At 40.2% G+C, this 21,008-nt stretch overlaps 1 protein-coding gene across 1 annotated transcript in view; it reads left to right on the top strand.

Moving 5' to 3' along the window:
* CUBN (cubilin) overlaps positions 1-21,008 on the top strand; it is a 270,536-nt gene that overhangs the window by 75,005 nt on the left and 174,523 nt on the right. The window contains exons 22-26 of the mRNA XM_029955578.1: positions 954-1,146; positions 2,654-2,814; positions 3,227-3,408; positions 4,181-4,337; positions 6,836-7,023. Coding sequence (XP_029811438.1) covers positions 954-1,146; positions 2,654-2,814; positions 3,227-3,408; positions 4,181-4,337; positions 6,836-7,023 — 881 coding nt within the window. The remainder of the gene's footprint in view (positions 1-953; positions 1,147-2,653; positions 2,815-3,226; positions 3,409-4,180; positions 4,338-6,835; positions 7,024-21,008) is intronic.

The raw sequence follows: 21,008 nt of genomic DNA, 5'->3' as shown, positions 1-21,008 counted from the left end.
TCAGACACTTAACCCACTGAGCCACCCAGGTGCCCCCAAACACGATTTTCTTTGGAAAAAAATCTCAGATTTGAAGGACATAGGAGATTACATGGCTTCATTAGTCACTATAGAGTCTGATGGACAGAATCAGTAAAGTTAAAACTCTTAAAGTACAAGAGTTAATATTTAACTACAATATAAAATTGTCCAAGTACCATCTTAATGTTTTATATGAATGATCTGATTTATTTCTAATCATTTACGGTCAACTTTTCATATACTTTTCTGAACTATTTTGGAACATAATGATTACTACCATTTATTGAGTACATCCCAAGTGCCAAGCCCGTCTATTGCACTCTCTCTCACCCTTATGTGCATAGTCAAAGATAGTTATTACCATCCCCATTTGGGAGATAAGCTCGGAGAGGTGCATTAATCTGCCCAAAGTTGCATAGCATGTCAGTGTTTGACCTAGGCATTGATTCAAGGTCAAGACCTTGAATCTTGTCAGTCAGACACTTACCTTCTATTCTTCACATGGCTGAGGTACCTTGTCATTTCTCATAAATGCATGCTTCAGCAAAACTCATTTTAAAGGAAGATGATGAAAAGGAGAACAGAACTGAACTATTTCTAGGTCCCCTCTATGATTTCCGTGGTGGAGCCTAATGTTTAATGTTTGTGGTAATGGGCATAGATTAAAAAGTGTAACACCTCCAAGATCTACAAAGGTATGACATATGTAACAATTTCCACCACATAGCTTAGGTTTGCTATTAATAATTGTTTTTGCCTTTGACATGCAAAAAAACTTTGTTTTGAAAGGAAATCATTCCTTAACATTCTAGAATGGCCTATCGAAAATCAGTACCGTGGCACAAATTAATGAAGTGTGTATTACTGAAGGTCTTATAAACGTAGCATGATGTTTTCGGTTTTCTCTTGTATGCTCTTATTTCTTTTCACAGCATGTGTGACAGATTATACAGAAGAATCGGGGACTTTTACTTCTCCAAACTTCCCCAATAATTACCCCAACAACTGGAAATGCATTTATAGGATCACAGTGGACACCAGCCAACAGATTGCATTGCACTTTATAAACTTCACCTTGGAGGAGGCCATTGGGGGAGACTGCATAGCAGATTTTGTGGAAATCAGGTGAGTGCCTTTATTTTATCATCTTTTTCCTTGCTTGTTTTCATTCATCATCTTTCCTGCAAAAGGTTAAATAAACCACAGGGAAATTCTCCGTATAGCTCCCTGATGTGCTCTTTCTTGCAAAATACAAATTTTGTTGTGTGGAGCCCGACTTCACAGAAGAAAAACAGAAAACTGCCTAAGATTCAGTGGTTATTTTGAAGTGATTATTTTATGGGGAATATTTGAAAATAAACTCCAGATTTTACTGGGCAGAGTAAACAGAGGTACTAGTTCTCTGAAATTAAATACTTACCATTATTGAATTCCTACTTTCTTTTATTTTTTTAAACAGGCATTTTTAAAAAAATGTTTTAATGTTTACTTATTTTTGAGGGGTGGGGGGAGGGAGAGACAGAGACAGAGGATCCGAAGTGGGCTGTGCACTGAGAGTGGAGAGTCCGATGCAGGGCTGGAGCTCCCCAACTGTGAGTGTGACCTGAGCCAAAGTCAGACACTTAACCGACCAAGCTACCCGGGTGCCACCGAATACCTACTTTCTTTATGGGAAATCAATTTAAATTTTAGGCTGTTTATTGTCCATTTGGTATAATTATATCCAAAATAAAAATGAGGGTAAGATAACAACCTTAAAGTTTTCACCAAGGTTTTGTGTTCAAATAATAAAATCTAGGCTTGTGAATTTCAGTGTGTGAGAGAATGAATTTAAAAAGTTATATTTGCAGTAAAGGTAAGTTGACATATATATTACTATCTACCCAGATCACTTTACATTGAAATAAATTAGGTTGATCAATTTGGTGTGTATTTATGTCAGATTTTTATTTGGCCTTTCAAAAGCCTAGAGAGAATATTATACTTTTTTATAATAAATTCTTCTATAATGTAAAGTATGGTACTAAAATAAATCATGATTATATCATATCTTGCCAAAATAACATACTTTTCTTAATTTACAAAGTTAATCATTAGAGTTTAATTTTGAGTGAATCCCCCCTTTTTTAAGCTTGAAAAAACTATAGATTACAAAGTAGATTTAAGACCCCAAAAGTCCTTGGGGAAGAATTATATTCAAAATTTTCCTATACATGTCGAATACATTAAATTTGAAAAATTTCAAGTTAGAAGGCAAACATTTAAGTTTTCTCTGTAACATTAGGCAACATTTGTTTATACTGTTAATAATTATAGTTTCTTTATTCCATGTTCTCTAACACATTACCAGATGCTTCATTAGAGAGAGAGAAGATTAAACTCTTCCTCTCAGCTTGACATTGGTTATATAAAATGTTGTGTAAACCATAAATGATGTTTTTTATTAAGCTACTCACATGCTTTTAATCAGGTGAAAAATTGAAAACCTGAAATGGGGATTTAAAGTATTTTTAAGAAAGGTGGACTGACCTAAACTGATTGGTTTGCTATCTCAAAGTTTAAGTAATATTCAATGTTTATACAGTAATATTATCAAGAACCAGTAAATGGCTGCATCTGTATTTTGCCACAGAGATGGAGGCTATGAGAGTTCACCACTCCTGGGAAAATACTGTGGCTCAAATCCACCTCCAAGAATCATCTCTCACAGTAACAAACTATGGTTAAAATTTAAGAGTGACTTCTTTGGCTCAGCACCTGGATTCTCGGCTTACTGGGACGGATCATTAACTGGTAAATGGCAAAGAGCTGCCTTTTATTGGAGAGTCTAGTCTGATTGGGTTCTCGATTCTTTGACTGCCATGCTCTTATCCGTTTTTTTTTCCAGCTATATTTAGTCATGACTATTTGTAATACATCTCAACATTGCAAATATTTCTGAATTAACAGCCACTCTTCAGGTTTTGATTTTGAAGACAACGTAAGGGGGAATGTCTTAGTTTCATGGTATATTTCCTCGAGCTGGCCATCTTGGTTAGGAGAAGGAGAGGACATTGCCATAGGCTAGCTACTTTTTGGTGATGCAGTTTTGTTTTGCAACCTGGTTAAAAGGAGAGTTACAGTAGCCCCGGTTGGGTATAGACAAGAAGATTCCATTCTGCCAGGAAGAAAAAGATAAGTGTCATCTTGTCTCTTTCTCCCATAGGCTGTGGAGGTAACCTCACCACCCCCACTGGCGTGTTCACGTCTCCCAACTACCCAATGCCCTACTACCACAGCTCCGAATGCTATTGGTGGTTGAAATCCAGCCATGGCAGCCCGTTTGAACTGGAATTTGAGGACTTTCACTTGGAGTACCACCCAAACTGCACTTTAGATTACCTGGCCGTACGTATAAAGTTCAGCTGTTTCCGTCACGGGTCCCATCTCACCCACACACCTAAGTGCATTCATTTTTATCTTCGGAATTCAGGAAGGGGAACATTTAAAATATCCACATAAAAATCTTAAAATACAAAAATAAAAAGAAAATCTGGTGAAAATGACAGCCTTCTGAGTATGGCATATATATTACCTTAGTGGCTTGTAAGTATTTAAAATATATTGAATATGAAACATTAAGATACAGTTAAAATCTTCCCAAAGGGGTTATGAGCTCTATCATAAATATTGCCTGTGTAATTTTGACATACACGATGAAAAAACAATGTAGAGGATTATATTGGTGAATTAGAGAAGGTGCTTGACGTCACCAAGGTGGGACTTTTTACAATAGCAGCAACTCACCCTTATCTATTAAATAAAAAATACATTAGAATGTCATAAATTATAAACCCTGAAATATAAAAGCAAGGAGAATTACTGGTAACAGCTATGGTCTCAAAAATATGTATTAGTCTTTCATTTTTAATCTTCAGATTTCAGAATGGGTTCACATCCTTACCTCTGTACACAGCCACGCTAAGTGACCCAAGTTCATGCTCCAAGTTTATAGACCTTTAAATAGAATTTGTAAAGATATTGGATTCGAGGCTATGCTTGTGTGATGTCATGGATTTCTTGAGTTTCTATATATTGCTCCTCCACTTCTTAAGAGCTAGAGTCCTTTAGATAATGTCTACAGCCACAGTCATCTGACATTTAAAATGTTTCATTCAAGGTATATGATGGCCCAAGTACCAGTTCTCATTTGCTCGGTCAGCTTTGTGGGAATGAAAAACCGCCTCTCATCCGGTCTAGTGGAGACAGCATGTTTTTACAACTCAGGACGGATGAAGGTCAGCAAGGAGGCGGCTTCCTAGCCAGATACCACCAGAGTAAGTATGGACACTGGCTGCTCCGTGCCCATGGTGGGGCTTCCATTTCCTGATAACGAAACAAACCGAAACAAGTGTAACCCATTGGTTCCAGCGATTGAAATAAACTTTGCGCCTTATGACAAAGATGTAATTCTTTTTGAGAGAAAAATGCTTAGCATTAAATTTAATGCCTTATAACAAAAGCATGTGGTAAGCTATAGAAAATAGAGTATTTAATATGCCCAGATAGTTGCCATTGGGTTAAAGATCAGTGCGACAGGTTAACAGCTAATGGGTTTTCATTTGTATCAAACATTACAATCTTCTAATTAGACATTATTCCACTGCACATAGCATCTCCCATACTTTTTTTTTGTCTTGTACTTCAAAAGATATCTTAATTTTTATTAAGGGAAACTACAGTCCTTGTAAGTCTTATGGAGGGTAAGCACATTCTTTATTGTGGAAAAATCCGGTCATTGTAGTGATGCCATTTTAAAATCTACTTTCCTATGAGGCTGCCTGGTAGAATTACAGGAATCAATGACAAAGAATCAAGGACTCCAGGGGTTTGTCCCTGGCCCCTAACCCCGGAGAAGGTCACTTTTCCAAGGGATTCTATGATTTCTTCTCTTAAAAAAGGAGATTAAATAAGGCCATCATGAAAGGTGCCTTCTAGGTCTAGAATTAAATACATTCTAATATTAGTTTCAAAATGGACATTCAAAAAAGTTTCCTTGAATTATGTTAGTTAATAAACACTTGTGTTTTTGAAAGTACTATTCCTTGCCCCACTAAACCGAAATTTATCCATATTTTGACACTGTTACCTAAAAATAGAATTGAAAGTCATGAGATCATAAACCAAACATATAATATCCCTTTGAATTAGTTGAGAGCATATTAATATTTGACCTTGACTAGGTGTGATTTTGAAAATATTCACACTCACATATAAAGTCGGCTGAATTCTATATAGTTTTGAATACTGAACTTTAATGATGAAACTCTGTATTCTGCAGAAATACATCATAGTATATGAAAATCTCTCCTAAATTTTATCAGGGATATATCTTTTTGGTTGAGCATGTAATCATTTCTCTAATTTTATTATGGCTGTGCTAATTTGTGTCTTGGGTATAGTCAGATGCTTATTAAGGAGTCCTCCGTTTGATCCCTGTGATATTTTATTTTTCCCTCATAATTTCAGAACACAGAAGGAGTAACTCACAGAAGAAGGTGAGATAAATGTCCGTAAAGGCAAAATCAGAGCTAACCAATTAGGTTTTCTGTAAAAAAATATTTGCCGTTTGAAATTGGAGGTTTGCAGACAGAATAATTTCTGAGCACAGCTTAGTCGAGTAGTTTTCCTCCGCCCTGACTTGCAGTCACTAAGGCCCCTGATATCTCTCGGCCGTATAGGTTTAACTTCTCATAGGCATCTAAAATTACAAAATTATTATTTAGAATTCCTTTGTGGACAAAAAAGGTGACCTAAAGAGAAATACCTGGGTATTCCCTTACTCCATCAAAGGACTATTCTGAGGAGACACAAATGTATACTTTTCCACACGAAGGTTGATATAATGCTGTCCTAGGCACCTGTCCAGAAAAGTATAGTAGTAGAAATGCATCTGTGAACCACATTTTTCAGCGACCATTTTTTCAATATAGTGTTTACTGTCTCATTCTCTTTTATCACACATCTTGCAGACAATATGCAAAAGGCTTAAGAAACGTATGTATATGCCTTGTTCATGTCATTAGTTTGAGCTGAATTTGGCACTGACTCCCAGGACCAGCCACACCTAGAGGTACCTAGTATAGTCTTGTTGAAAACTCAGCTGAAGAAAATACCAGCTTTTGGTATTTTCAAGTCTTTTGGGAGACTTTTGTTCAAAATTTAACATGTCTGTCTCTTCTTCCAATCCTTTACGTCGCCTCTATTTGTTTGGTGCTTCCTGATGACTAACTACAAGAATAAGGGAGCCTTTATGGTGAATTTCAGGCTGACTTTTGAATGTTCAACAAAGCCATGCTGTTCGTATTTAGCATTCACATAGAACTTTGTGTTTTTCACTGTTGAATTTAAAGGTCAGGATTTCTGTTCTTTCCAAACGTTGTAAGTTAGAAAAACAGAAGCCTAGAATATTTAATACACTTTTGTAAACAAACAAATTAGACGGCCCTCTGAGTAGGACTGGGCTCTCCTGTTTTCCCCCAGTTCACAGGAATTTGATGCCTCTTTATGGAAGTTGGTGATTTTCATGACCATTTAAAGTTTATGAGTTCCCTTAAGTATTATTTCACATTTGACCTAAATGGAGACTCACTATAAAATGCTGTACTATACACATATATACAGACAAATGTATATACATAATATATGCAGATATGTAATAAATAAACTATATATTTTAATCTAGATGTTTTCTTAAAGGAAAATCTCACACATCTTGGGGCAATTATGAAAGACGTGATGGCCATTCTTAACAGTCCTGGTTGGTTTGTTTCAGCCTGTGAGAACGTGGTCATTGTGAACCGAAGCTATGGCATCGTGGAGAGTATACATTATCCAAATCCCTATGCTGACAATCAGCGTTGCAACTGGACCATCCAAGCGACAACTGGCAACACGGTGAATTACACGTTTTTTGCATTTGAATTGGAAACTCACACAAACTGCTCCACAGACTACTTAGAGGTATGTATTCGGAAGCTAAATAAGTTACTGCAGTTTCAGATTCAGTTAGGCAAGCCAAACCAGAAATTACTGCGCTTCACAGAACTGAATCCCCAACCCTGCTCTGTACATGTGTGATATGCCAACCACCCAAGGTATTTGACCAGGTATATTTCATGTCACTTTCACTGCATCATATTAATATTAAGGATATTTAATCTACAATTATATACACAAAGAATTATCTACGTTTTTAGGTTTCAACATAACTTCTGGACTGACTGACCTCATTTTCTCTAGATAATCCCAGAAGTAAAAGAGTAATTTCTATTTTTGTTACTTTTGTTCTCTATAAACAGGAGGTCAGAAAATGTTTGGGTGTCATGGCTTTATTTAATAATGAATTTATCAATACTAGAAATCATGATTTTGATTCTTGTTTTTATTTTTAAATTTAACTTCACTTCAGTTCATTTTTCTTTTGGTAAAAGAGAAATTTCTATTTTGGTTATAATAATGACCACTTGTGGCATTTGTTCAATTCTGTATACAATGCTGTTCAATGAAAGTTGCTTGAAAATTAGCCAACCCAAAATATCAGGTAACCTGCTATTTTTATAATAAGATGCTTTATTTATAAAAGCTTTTTAGAATATGTGATTTTTTAGGGCTATAGATTGAAAAGTTAGGAACCTACTTGTTTTACTTACTTTATTAATGTAATGATGCATTCATGTATAAAATTTTATGGTTTATAAACTATCACATTAATTTAGAAACTATGGTTTCGGCTTTTACAGTTCGTAAAACTGAAGTCACTAACATATTTTGACATCAAGTTTTCATCATTAATAAAATCACTTTTGAGTCCATATAAAATACCATCATTATATTCATTGACATTGTGTATAATACTTTTGAATCACTTATGATGTTTTCACTAAAAATCTTTGTAAGTGGCAAGTACCCCACGCTGGTAACATGAGGACATTCCCCCCACCTGCTCTGTGCCACCTATCCACGACACAATGACTTAGTAGGTTTCTTTTATTATTATTATTATTATTATTATTTAAGTTTATTTATTTATTTTGAGAGAGAACGAGAATGGAGGAGCAAAGAAAGGGAAAGAGAGAGAATCCCAAGTAGGCTCTGTGCTGTCAGTGCAGAGCTCGACACAGGGCTTGAACCTACGAACTGTGAGCTCTTGACCTGAGCCCAAATCAAGAGTCAGACTTTTGAACAGTGACTTTTAGAAGTCTTGCTTACAAAGATTTCCGACATGCCGCATTTGTAACTTTAAGGACATAGTCTTAGGAAAAAATTCTTATAAAATTTCCTTAACCTTCTTTTCACCAGTTCTTTAAAAAAACTAGCACTGGGGCGCCTGGGTGGCTCAGCTGGTTAAGCGTCCGGCTTCGGCTCAGGTCATGATCGCACGTTCGTGTGTTCGAGCCCCGCGTCAGGCTCTGTGCTGACGGCTCGGAGCCTGGAGCCTGCTTCAGATTCTGTGTCTCCCTCCCTCTCTGCCCCTCCCCGCTCATGCTCTGCCTCTCTCTGTCTCAAAAATAAATAAAACACTAAAAAAAAAAAAAGTTAAAAAAAAAATTAGCACTGATTGAGGCTATCTGAGGGTAACATATCTTTTCAAAAGAGTCGTTTTGTTTTCCAAAACAAAGAAGAGAAAGCTTCTTGTACTTAGACTTTGGGAGGTCCGGAATATATGGAGTCTCTTGTTTTTGAGGGATAATTTTTTGGGTGAAATCTTGCTTTATATTTAGAACAGCTCAATATTATAGAAATAGTAGCCATAGTGTTTACCCATTAGAAAGTTATATTTACTTTGAAAAGTAAATATATTTTTAAAAAGTATGATTCACAGCAAACAAACCTACAAATATGAACTTGACAATGGTTTTCAAGTCCATTTTTCTTCATCTAGTGTTCAGATGGTCTTACAAGCTTAATAATGGCATGCTTGTCTCACTCCGTTTACCTGGAGTAGCCATTCTTTTATTTTCTTCACATGGTATGATTTTGTTCATTCTTTAGAGAAAATGGAAATTTGCTTGCAAATCCCCTGGTTCACACTACAAACACAGCAATTTATCTTACCACATTTTTACCAGTTGTGATTGTGCCTATGTGCCCAACAAGACTATGAACTTTTTGAAGGTATGAGCCATCTTCTACTGAATTTGTGATGCAGGCATTGATTATGGAGTTGGGATCCTCTAGGAATTCAGTGGTTTAGTATAAACTGAAAATCGCTGCCATATTTTAGCATCAGCCTCATGATAGCTATTAATTAATGAGAAAGAACTAAATTCCAACCTGAACTTTTGGTCTAATTCTTCTACATTCACCGCAGTTCTGCTACTTTGAGCACAAGCCAGAAGAGAGGTCCTGACCTTGAAGAGCGTTGTGCGCGTGACCACCGGCTAGGCTCCGTAGCGGTGGTGTGATAAATGTACAACGGAGAAAGCTGCGGGAGGAAGGTGGGGTGGAAGCTTTTGACCTGACCTTAAAAGAGGCTTTAGAAGAAGGAACAGGGAGGAAATGAGATGAAACTTTTCCAGGGCTTGGACTCTACCTCTTTGGGCTTACTTGAGGATGGAAGGGTAACGAAAAAGCCCATCAGATAATTTTTGGAGGTATTTGAAAACTGTCCAATAAAAACTACTTGTTCCAACAACCACAGAGCCACTAATTAGAGGCCCTTCATAGATGATGTGAGAGGCATGCCATTTATCTTGTGCAACATTGATGGTGAAAGCAGCAAAAATACAGAGTGAGAACCAAAAGTTCAGCAAAGGCTTCCAAAGAATGACAGTGTTGCCAGAGGGAGGAGATTTTTTTCCGCTTCTGTAAGCCAAGGAACAAGGCCACAGAGCTATTGCTACAATGGCTGTTCTATGATGAGAAATTTTAAAGCACAAATAACTACTTAAGAAGAGAAAAGCCACAAACACAAAATCTAGTTTCCATTATTTAAATAACTTCTAGTTAAAGGGTTTTTCAAGTAACTGAGCCAGGTCCCAATTGAGTGACTGTTATTGCAGCCAGAAGTGAGTTATTTTGAATTAATAAAGCTGAGATTATGGAAGGACTCAATTAGGTGCTGGTTGGACATTGTGCCTCTCCTTGCTGAGGGGTGTGGGTTGGGAGAGAGCCCACTGGGAGGCTAAACCATCCTTTATTATTTGTCCTCTGGGCAAAACAAAATGATTCAGATTTGGAAATTAAATATTCAATGGGAGGAAGGGTCATTTGCCTAAAGAATATGACCACATTGTCCATGCAATTATGGGACATCAAGCTTAAGGACTCTTTGTGTATCCCACAACTTGATTTCACTTTTTAATTTTTATGCTGAGTGTGAGTCTCTGCATAGAGGAGGGGTTTTTGAATAGGTGAGTATGCAAATGGAAGTGATGGATTTGGGAGAAATCACAGAGACGTGCAGGAAGGCCGGGGCGTGCAATAAATCAATAGGGAGCACGTGTTGGCAGTGTGAAGAGGAGAGAAGGAAACTCCAAGGTGGTTGTATCATGGATGCTGAGGGGAGAGAGTATCTAGAAGGTCACAATGATCAAGGCGAGAGGCTCCCCAGAGGTCAAAGAGGGGTCTCAGGGTTATAAGTGTCCCGTGGAGATCAGTGTGACTCCAGGCAGCATGGTGTTTGGGGGGCAAGGGGGGCAAGAGTGGGACCACAGTGTGAAGAAGCACAAAGGGCAGAGAGTGAGTGTAGACAGAGGTTTAAGTCCATGAATTCTGAGTTCTCTCATGGAAACGGCATTAAGTCCTCGCTTCATTTCTCCAGCCCTCATCCTGCATTTCCCGAACTCATCCTCATTAGGCAAGCTCTCACGAGCCACCCTCCTCTGCATGTTCTCTTGTGCGTCAGTGTCTCTTCAAGTGTGGCTCAGGGTTGGACAACACTCCAATGAAGCTGGCCAGGGCTGTATTATCTGGCTCATATACTTCCGGTATTGTAGGCTGAGGTTACAGGGGCTTATTGTTAGTCAAGCTGTAATGTTGGACTATATTAATACCTAGATTCTCCAGGTCACTTTTACATGAACTATAAGGCTTCATAGCCATACATAGGGTATTATTCCTATTAAATTAGATTTGACTATTTTGCCTGAGAATTGAACATGATATGATCCTTCTAAACCCCACTTCTTTGGTCTGTAAATTACTTATTTGCATATAGACTTACTGGCCACTGGTCTACTACTTCTTCAAAAGTAATTGTTAAAATATCAAAAAAGATGGCCCCTATTTCAAATACCCCAAAATGACATATTTCTTTGGTAAAATGATGCATTGTTAGACACATCCGGGATACTATTCAAACAACTTGAAATAATAAGTGCTGATGTTTATTGGACACTTACTATTTGCTAGGTAATTATTACAGGAACCCTATAATGTAAGAAAGATTACCCCATTTGACAGGTGAGACAGTTGAGGCAAACATTATAAGTGTCAAAGCCAGGCTTTCTAGCAGACCCTGCAGCACTAAGTCAGTGCTTTTAGTCACGACACTGCCCACCCTCTAGGTACACACTCACAATCTTCTGTCACCTTCAGAGGGGACGTGAGGGGGTGTCCACGGAGCTCTCAGATTTACCATAATACTGTCACAGAGAGAAGTCTATGTTATTTTAGCCCACTTTTTCATACATAAGCACTTGTCATTTATTATAATCACATTTTTTTTTGCTACATAGTGACATAGTGCTTTTAGTGTCCAATTTAGAATTAAAGAAAAAATACTGTCAATCTTCTACATGAGATTCTAGAATAATTCTTTTCTAGTTTGGAAGTTGAAACATCTTCCCTTGAGACCTCTGGCCGTCCTCTTATTTTTCCTTGTTGTGCTCTATGCTCTAGGTTGTAGGTAAGCACTTAAACTAAACCTTTGGATTTGTGAACGGGCTGTCCTCTGAGGAAAGTAAAAAGCCTCATGACCCAGGGTAAACTAAGAAGGTGGGAAAGGGCAGGAGCAAAAGCAGCTTAGTGGCCTCCCCCTGCACATGTAGACTCCTTTCCCATCTCTCTTCTCTAAAGCTTCTTCTGCTTTCTGCAGCCTCAAAATTTTACCTTCAGTATGGCCGCCCCAGCCATGACTCCACATGACCATTTGCCTGGGGCTCTCACAACCAAGTAGGCTTCCTCTTGGTGACAAGTTCCAGCACAGGGGTCTCATCTTTCTTTTTTTTTTTTTATGTTTATGTATTTATTTTTGAGAGGAGAGGAGAGGAGAGCGAGCAAGCAGGGGACGGGCAGAGAGTGAGGGAGAGAGAGAATCCCAAGCAGGCTTCGTGCTGTCAGTGCAGAGCCCGACACAGGGCTTCATCTCATGAACTGTGAGATCATGACCAGAGCTAAGAGTCAGACACTTACCCGACTGAGCCATCCAGTTCCCCCGGGTCTCATCTTTTTGAGCCTGACAGCAAAGGCATGGATGTAGCCCACTTGTGGATGGACGCTCCTCTGGGAAGTATGTCTGGCTCAGGCCAGGAGAAGTGAAATCCAGTCCTCTGGCCAGCGTGGCTCATTGACTGTGTATGGGGGCATGGTTTCTGCTGGCCTGTTAAAAAAACATTTCTTAACACTTATAAATTCAGTTAAATTACACAATTAGTTTGTGGTGACTGTACCTTTCAGTAGTGCAGGATATAATTCACTCACGCTCCCCAAATTGATTTCAAGTAATTGATTCCTTATCTTGTAAATTGGACCTCATTGTCTCTTCTTCCAGTTTCAAAATTATACTAGGCATGTTTCTGTTTTCCCTTCATCATATCGTGCTCTTTTCTGAAAGTGTCGATCCATCCATATTTTGATCTTTCACTTGCCCTAATCTTAGCTTTAGGAAGTAGACATTTTGTCTGACTGTTCTGTTTCCCACAGTTTAGCTAATCTGTGTGCTCATCAGATGGTCAGAAAGCTTTGACATGGCCCCATTGTTCCTTCTTAATTGATTTCTTCAGAGGGTTCCCCTTTTATTGTCCCAAACATTATTCCTGACTTTGTGGGCAGAATTTAATTTCATGAGAATTTGTCATCTTTGTTGCATTTTCTTTCTTTTCTCTTTGCTTCTCTTTTTTTCTTTAATTTTGAGTTGTGTTGGTCCATGAGCTCATATCTTCTTTTGGAGTTGGACTCCCTAAAACTGTAGGCCCATGACTGGTGAAATCAGTACCTCAGTATCCCATTGACCACAGTCTCCTCATGTTTTGCTCTGCATTAGCAACCACTCCTTTGCTGTCCAGAACTAGTCCAGAGTAGCATTTCCTTTCACTGTTTACTTTTTGAGAGAGGAGAGCATTTAAAGAATTCATCAAATTCCATGCTTTTTTCAGTTTAGACATTTGGGAGATGTCCCAATGGTTGAAATTGTCTCCCCTTTGCCACCCCTGCGTGTCTCCTTGTGTCGCACTAATGTCCAAAGATTTCCTTGGTAAAAAATCATAGTCTCTACTAAGGAAGAAGCCAATGTGAAGGGGAAAGCCCTGTACCTGGCTGCGTTCCAGAGTCACTTGGAGATCTTGTTAGAAAAATATATTCCTAGATCTCACCCCAGACCTACTCAACTGGTCTCTGAGAATCTCAGTAGAAACCGTTTTTCCCACCCGTCCCCCCAACCCGAGCCCTTGAACCAGAACATGAACCCACTTCTACTCTGACAACACATTTTACCCTCACTTCAGCACTCTCTGCTGGGAGTCATAAATATTTTTAATAGGTATCTTCTTAATGTGTACCTCCAAATGCTATTACTAAATGTTTCTTTTTCAATAGGTCTTACTTTTCCAGTCCTATAAGATGAAACACATCTTTTTCTCACTAAGACCTGGTGCTACTGTCATTTTATTTATCTCATTATATAAAAGTATCAGATTTGCTTTGCGATTCTCGTGTTCTGATTCAAAACTCTTCTACCCTCCCCCACCCCCACCATCTTTATTTGGCACCTCTGCCGCTATCATCTCCAGTTCATTTCTGTCTCTCCTTTGAGGCCTTCCCCTTCTCAAATCCTCTTGATTATGTCAGTGACTGCTGTCAAATGCATCTCCCTCCAGTCTTCATGAGATTGATTTTATCTCTTGCCAAATCCTCTTTCTGATGTCATCTCCTCCACCAGATGTTTATATTATTGTTCATTACACTCCCGTGTTCTCTTCCAATGACAAAATTATGCATTTCAAATGAAAGAATGGATTGAAACTGAGTCTTCCAGTCCCACACTTGCATTTTCTGAGTCTGCAGCCTGAGCAACACAATGTTCCTTGCCGCGACTTGTGAAACGTTAGGCCCGTGTGATATTGTGATTAGTTCAGGTAACATGAGCTGTTGTTATGGAAGACTCGTAAATTCTCTGATGCTTCATATAATACAAATTTATTTCTCAATCAAGTTAGAGGCCAATGCAGGTGTTCCCTGCCTTCCACATGGTGATTCAGGAACCCAGACAAAAGGGAGGTCGATTTGGGGAAACCACATAACTCTCTCTGCCACAAATGTCCATAGATGTTTTACTCATAAGGAGAAGCAAATTCTAATATACTTGAGAAATGTGGAATTTAACACAGCTAAACAGGAGTTGCTGTTTTGTTCTGTCTCTGCTGTGGTGTTTCCTCAAGCTATTACCTCCCTAAATGCGCATTATTCATTCATATATACACTCATTGGGTCATTCAAGTACATTTCAGATGCATACACTGTGTCACTTTTCCTTGTCTTCCCTGAGGAAACAGATGGGAATCAACGCAGCACACAATACAAATTTAATTACGAGCTGTGCTAAGTGCTATCGGGGAATATTATCGAGTTCTCCAAAGACACGAAGCAGGAAGACCGAGCTCACGTGTGCAGCAAAGGCTTCCCTGAGGAAGAATAACTTAACCAAGTTCAAAGGGAAGTTGTGTTCAAGGAACTGGGAGAGACAAAGCCGGACCCTAATTAGAGCGGCAGTGGTAGATTCTGATCAGCAACGCGCTCCTGCGGGCGACCGAGCACGCACGGCACTCCCTCTCACTTTGTGCAGAGGCCACCGGACATTTTAAAGGGAGGACGAGGGAGTCCGGAGGGGACAGCTGCCCGAGCCCTCAGGGAAGTGGGAAATGACAAAAGGTTAGTCCGTGTCAGTGTGGCCAGGCCAGCTGCGTCTGCTGGCTGGTGCAATGGGAGTTTGGATTCTGCCCTCCCCCACAGACTGGGAGCCAGGGGGCCTGTCCTTCCGGAAGATTCCATCTCACAGGCATGGCTTTCTGATCGTTGAGAAAGTACCCCTGAGTTCTAGGGGACACACACACAGCTCAAAGGGACAGCGGAAGGATTCACGACTGTAAGGCCTTTTGAGTAAATGTTCTAAGAAAGGGTGGTCGGGGGCCTATCCTCAGGCGTTGGCTAGGACAAACCGGAAGCGCTTCCGGCCACCTTGAGCTTTTCTCAGGCAGGCCCTTGAAGCAGGGCTGGGGTCATCTTGGGGATGCGACCTTGAATGGTTAGAAACTATATTAGTGTTTTTTTAACTCTTAATTTGGGGGGCATGAGTGAATGAAACCATGTGTGCCCAGAGGCCTCATTTTTTATAGGGCAAGGTTGAGGCCTAGTCAGGAAGAAGGTTCAGAGGGGCCTGGCAGGGGTCGAGCCCAAGAGGAAATCCTGACCCACAGGGCCCTGCCAGCGAGCATGGCCCAGCACTGAGGGGCCGTGAGGGGTTTCAGGGACCCCCCTGGAGCAGCCGGCAGTCTCTCAGGGGTGTGAGCAGGAAAAGGGCACGCTCAGATTGGCGCCTTTAAAAACTCTGGCTTGATGGGAAAATTGTGGGGAGGTGGAATTAACTGCGGAGACACAGTGAGGGGGTCGCTGCAGCCCAAGTGAGAGAGAGAGAGAGAGAAAGAGAGAGAGAGAGAGAGAAGCAGTTCCTCACGTGCTGAGGAGGGAGACGTAACAAGGATCTGAGAGCACTTAGGAGATAAAATCAGAAGTGGATGGATGATTGGATGGGAGTGGGGTGGTCGCTTGGCACAGACAAGGCTGAGATGCAATGAACGGTTCCTTTCTGAGGACATTTGATTTTCCTCTCCTTTCCATCTGCAGCCTGCCCCCGCTGATGCGTTTGACGCTTCTCACAAAGGATAAAGGATAAAGCCAACATTTTAGGCCACTTACTTCACTGGAAGCTCTGTTAAATATCACAACGCATATGTTGATTCCATTGAGTAATGGAGTTTTGCATGTGATCATTATAATTTAGAAATTATTATTATCCTAATGTCTATTTATGAGTGACAGACAGAGACAGAGTATAAGTGGTGGAGGGGCAGAGAGAGAGAGAGAGAGGGAGACACAGAACTGGAAGCAGCTCCGGGCTCTGTCTGAGCTGTCAGCACAGAGCCCGATGTGGGGCTCAAACCCACAGCCCGTGAGATCATGACCTGCGCTGAAGTCGTATGCCTACCTTACTGAGCCACCCAGGTGCCCCTAGAAGTTATTTTTGTTTTTCTCTATTATTATAGGGAGTAAGGACTTTATTGTATCCTTGAATTTGAAAATCCAAAATATAATTTAATTATTTAGTTATTTTTTTATTATTAAAAAATTAATTAAATATAAACAAAATATAATTCCCAATGAAGGAAACATGAGGTTATTCTTGAGAAGTTTAATTACTAAACTTCTCCATGGCTCAGTTTTCAGAGCTCTAAAATGGGAAGACAGCACTACCTGCCTCATAGAGCTGCTAGGAATTGTAAATGTAGGTAACATATATGAAGGACTTAGAATAATATTCTGCTAATAAATATTATTTATTACATGCTAATAAACATTATTTCATATTATTTCAACATAGACACAATTTTACGGATTAAGTTTTGCTCTCTCAAATATTTCGCAATCAATGCAAAGCTATGGTTTCCGAAACGGCCTTCCTGGTTATGATGACCATAGATTGGCCCCATGGATTGAAAGCAGGGCTTCCGTCTGTTGGCCTCTCAGTTTTTCTCCACAAGCCATGGGAATTCTCTATCTGAATGTAGGAAATATGGTAGTCAGTATCCCATTTGCCAATTGGAGAAAAGCAGATGAGATTTTATGTCTTAGCAAGGACGGGACTGAGCTGACTTGCATCATCATGGCACCTCTATAGACACTTCCTGGGCCCATGAGTCATGCTTCCTGCAACTGTCTGCCAGCGGAAGTTTGCTTCTCAGACGCCTGGCATTCGGCTTAGAGTTCAGAGAGAAGCTCTTTTAATTCTGAGGACAACTACCATGCCAAAACAGTCATAAAAAGGGACTACAATATACCAAACAATTCAATTTCTGTCTCTATACTAGATATGAGCCTAGCATTGTACCAATCCTGATCTGGAGGCAAACGGTCAGAATAAAGTGTATTCGTTGATTATTAAGCCACATACTTCCTATCATCATTAAGAGTAACCGGACACATTTTCCAAGAAATTTAAGATTCCGGTGTTGCCCAAGCAAAGTGTGATTTTTTTTTTTAATCGTGAAAACTTAAAAGGAGAGCGGTTTATCTCAGTGTAATCAAAATCCCTTTCCTCAAAAGGAAATGCCGATCTTTCCTGGCCATCCCTCACAATGAAGAATTTCCATGCAGTTGCACGAATGTGCTGCAGTTAATGAGGCAAACACAGCAGCCTTCAAGAGATAGCCTTTGCTCTTGGATTCAAAAGAAACTGTGTGTTTCCCCTCTCGATATTCTCTCAAACGTGAAAGACAGAATCAGGATGAATAATAATCAGACCTACGGATAACGTCCACTCTACCCCAAAGACAGGAAAAAGTACATCACAGGCTTCAAACTTGAACTTGCTCTCTCCACACTTCCCTCCCTGGGGAACCTCACCTCTCTCAGACCGCAGGCAGCAAGCCCATGCAAGCTTCTCTCTACCATCCAAGGGGCACATGGCTTAAATGGGAACCCACAGCTCAGAGTGCTAAATTTTAAAATTAGGAATCATTGTTGTGGATTTTGGCTAATTATCTTGACTGCCTACTTTTTAAATTAGGAAAGCGAGGCACCTGGGTGGCTCAAGTGGTTAAGTGTCCAACTTTGGCTCAGGTCATGATCACATGGCTCGTGGGTTCGAGCCCCGCGTCGGGTTCGGTGCTGACAGCTCAGAGCCTGGAGCCTGCTTTGGATTCTCTCTCTCTCTCTCTCTCTCTCTCTCTCTCTCTCTCTCTCTCTCTGCCCCTCCCCCACTCATGCTCTGGCTCTCTCTCACTCTCTCTCTCAAAAATAAATAAACATTAAAAAATAAATAGGAAAGATTTCTCATTTTCAGATTTTTTTTTTTTAAATGCCATGTTTACCCTTTGTTTTTACTCTTTGTTTAACAGGCTTTCCCCCTCTTCTTCCAGGAACTGGGGAAGAGTCTGCCTGGCAGTATTCTAGATCCTTTCAGGTCAAGGTTGTGTGACTCCATGTTGGTCTGTGAAGCAGATTTCTCTCTCTGTCTGAGTCCGTCTCCAGGCCATGGTGAGGCTTTTAGGAGTCAGAATAGTTTTTATTAAAATGTTTAGTGTTTCGCTGTAGTGAAACAGTTGGCAGAGGGAAGGCTTCATGAAGTTCATGGAATTAAATGTTCATGGGGGGGCGGCTAGGCTCGACTCTCAGAGCATCTCACTGACCTCCAGGGAGGGAATTAGGCATTTACTGCTCCATCAGCGACTCTCAGAACTCATGCTTGTAAGAAGTCTTTAGTTCCTGAACAGCGAAGGAATTCATTTTAAATAAAGCATTAGTCTAATTAATAATAAAAACCTAGTTATGATTTTAAAAAAGGAAGCATTAGGGACAAAATATGGTTTTAAATTAACGCCGAAGGAGATTACCTTATATAATAACATTTTAATGGGCTAATTTTCATGTATAACCTTGAGCTCCGTATAAAAGACTACAAAAATAATATAATATTTTTAGTAGACCAGCTGGGTGTCTATGAACCTAAAAGGGTATGGAATTCTGAGAATGGAAAAAACAGCATGGATTTATGCATATCCATGCCCATGCAGTGCTATGTCAGCAGGTCCCCAGGGATAATCCTTGAAAAAATAAACGTATCTGATCACACAGGAATACTTAGTCATTGCAGGAAGTTTGGAAAATACAGGAAAACTTAGATAAAATAAAAATGAGCTCAGTAACATCACTCCTAATAATTTTTGGTGGTATCCATTTCCTGTAGTTGCTCCTTATATATTTTATCTTAATATTCAACGGGGATCATTCTGTACAAAACTATCCTATAATGATTTTTCCCAGGTAGCAATAGCTGTGAATGTCTTTCCGTGTTATTCACTGTGCCCCATCATTTACAACGCTGCACATCCCCTCATCACAATAGGGCCACCTATTCCTGTGGAACATTTAGAGCCTTTTCAAATTTCCACTCTTGTGAACAACGCTGAGGTAAACATTCTTGTAGTTAAATCTCTGCACACATCCCAGTTTAGACATTGACTTAAAAAGTAAAAAAAAAAAAAACCAAAAAAAAAAAAAACCAAAAAAAAAAAAACCAAATCAGCCTACATGGCTCCTAAAATGAGCAACGTATAGAAAGCAGAAATGGAAATGTCCGTGCACTGTTAAGCGTGAACAGCGGCTCGCTGCCACACGGTGAGGAGACTGTCTCATCTGTGTGTGAGACAGACATCTCATTCGGAGTGACACAGAGTAACTCAGAATGTGGTCTTCGATGGGTTTCTTACTGTCATGCAAAGCCCAGGATTCTGAGTAATTGTTTAATTTTAGATGGGTATTTCCTATTTCCTGCCCCACCCTCGGCACATGGCTTTTCCTGTGCCGCGGGGAAGATGTGTGCCTGTATATCAGACACGGGGCATGGCCACGTGTCCGGTGGAGGACACTGCCCCCGGGGGCCATCGCGGAGCCATCTAGAGCTTCCCAGGCTCTGCTTATTAGCTTTCATCTTCAACATCTGCCTAATATACCCGCCACAATCTGATTAAGTCTTTACCGCCCCCCCACCCCCTTAGACTTATCCACAAGGGGAGCCTTTTGCCCGACTCCACCAATCCTGTTGGGAAGCTTCTACTGTAGTTACAGGAAGATGATAAAGCCCTTCAAACTGAAAGTCAGTGTGGCAAGTTCTAGCTTCATCCAAGAGATTTATGTGTAAACTTCAGCAACAACACTCTTCGTAACTACTGTCATGAGGCAGTTCTCATGGGTCCCGTAAGAGCTGTTTTTTGGGAGTGGGGGAAAACCTGAAGAAATGCCCCAAGAATTCACTAAGTCCCACCCCTTTGGAGCTCAGTGGCTAAGCAGCTTGAGCTGCAGGCTGGCTGGACAGTCATGGGAGAGGAGGGAGTGACAAGAAGAAACACGTGCAGAGCAACTTTCCCTACCGTTTGCCTCTCCCTTATCCATCTCGCCAGGGCAGCCTTGGTAGATTTCCTAATGCTGTCTTCACCAACATCCCCTTAGGATCCACTACCTCCCTCCATCCTGGCATGCACACCATGCATACACTCTCCCCTGCAGTGTGGTCTGCTCTGGGACGCACTTGGGAATAGCCTCAGTGTCCACACATAAGCAGGTTGTCATAGCAACTCGCTGCAATCAATCCACGTTGGCCGTCCATCTCCCCACAAGTGATTCATTGATTCACTGCTTCCCCGTCTGGTCTGCCAGGGATGATTTCTGTGAAGTGTTTTACATGAGTCAGCTCAAGTTCTCTATACCTGTCATATTTTTTCTCTCCAAGCTATTTCTAGCATGGTTTCTTTGGGGAAAAAAAAAATGTTGGTTCCCTTTGCCTCTGACCAAGAGTTAGAATAACATTTTAAGCACATTCCACATGCCAGGTCTCACACTCCACCAAATTACATGGTCTGTCTCATTTGTTATTTACGACAACGTTATAAGATAAGTACCATTATGGTGCCCAATTAATAAAGACATTTTAGCTAGGAGAGGGTAAGTAAGTTTCA

This window comes from Suricata suricatta, chromosome 10 (genome assembly GCF_006229205.1).
Source record: "Suricata suricatta isolate VVHF042 chromosome 10, meerkat_22Aug2017_6uvM2_HiC, whole genome shotgun sequence".
Classification (NCBI taxonomy): Eukaryota; Metazoa; Chordata; class Mammalia; order Carnivora; family Herpestidae; genus Suricata; species Suricata suricatta.
Note: the sequence above shows the minus strand (reverse complement) of the source record. Positions and strands in the feature narration are given on the sequence as shown.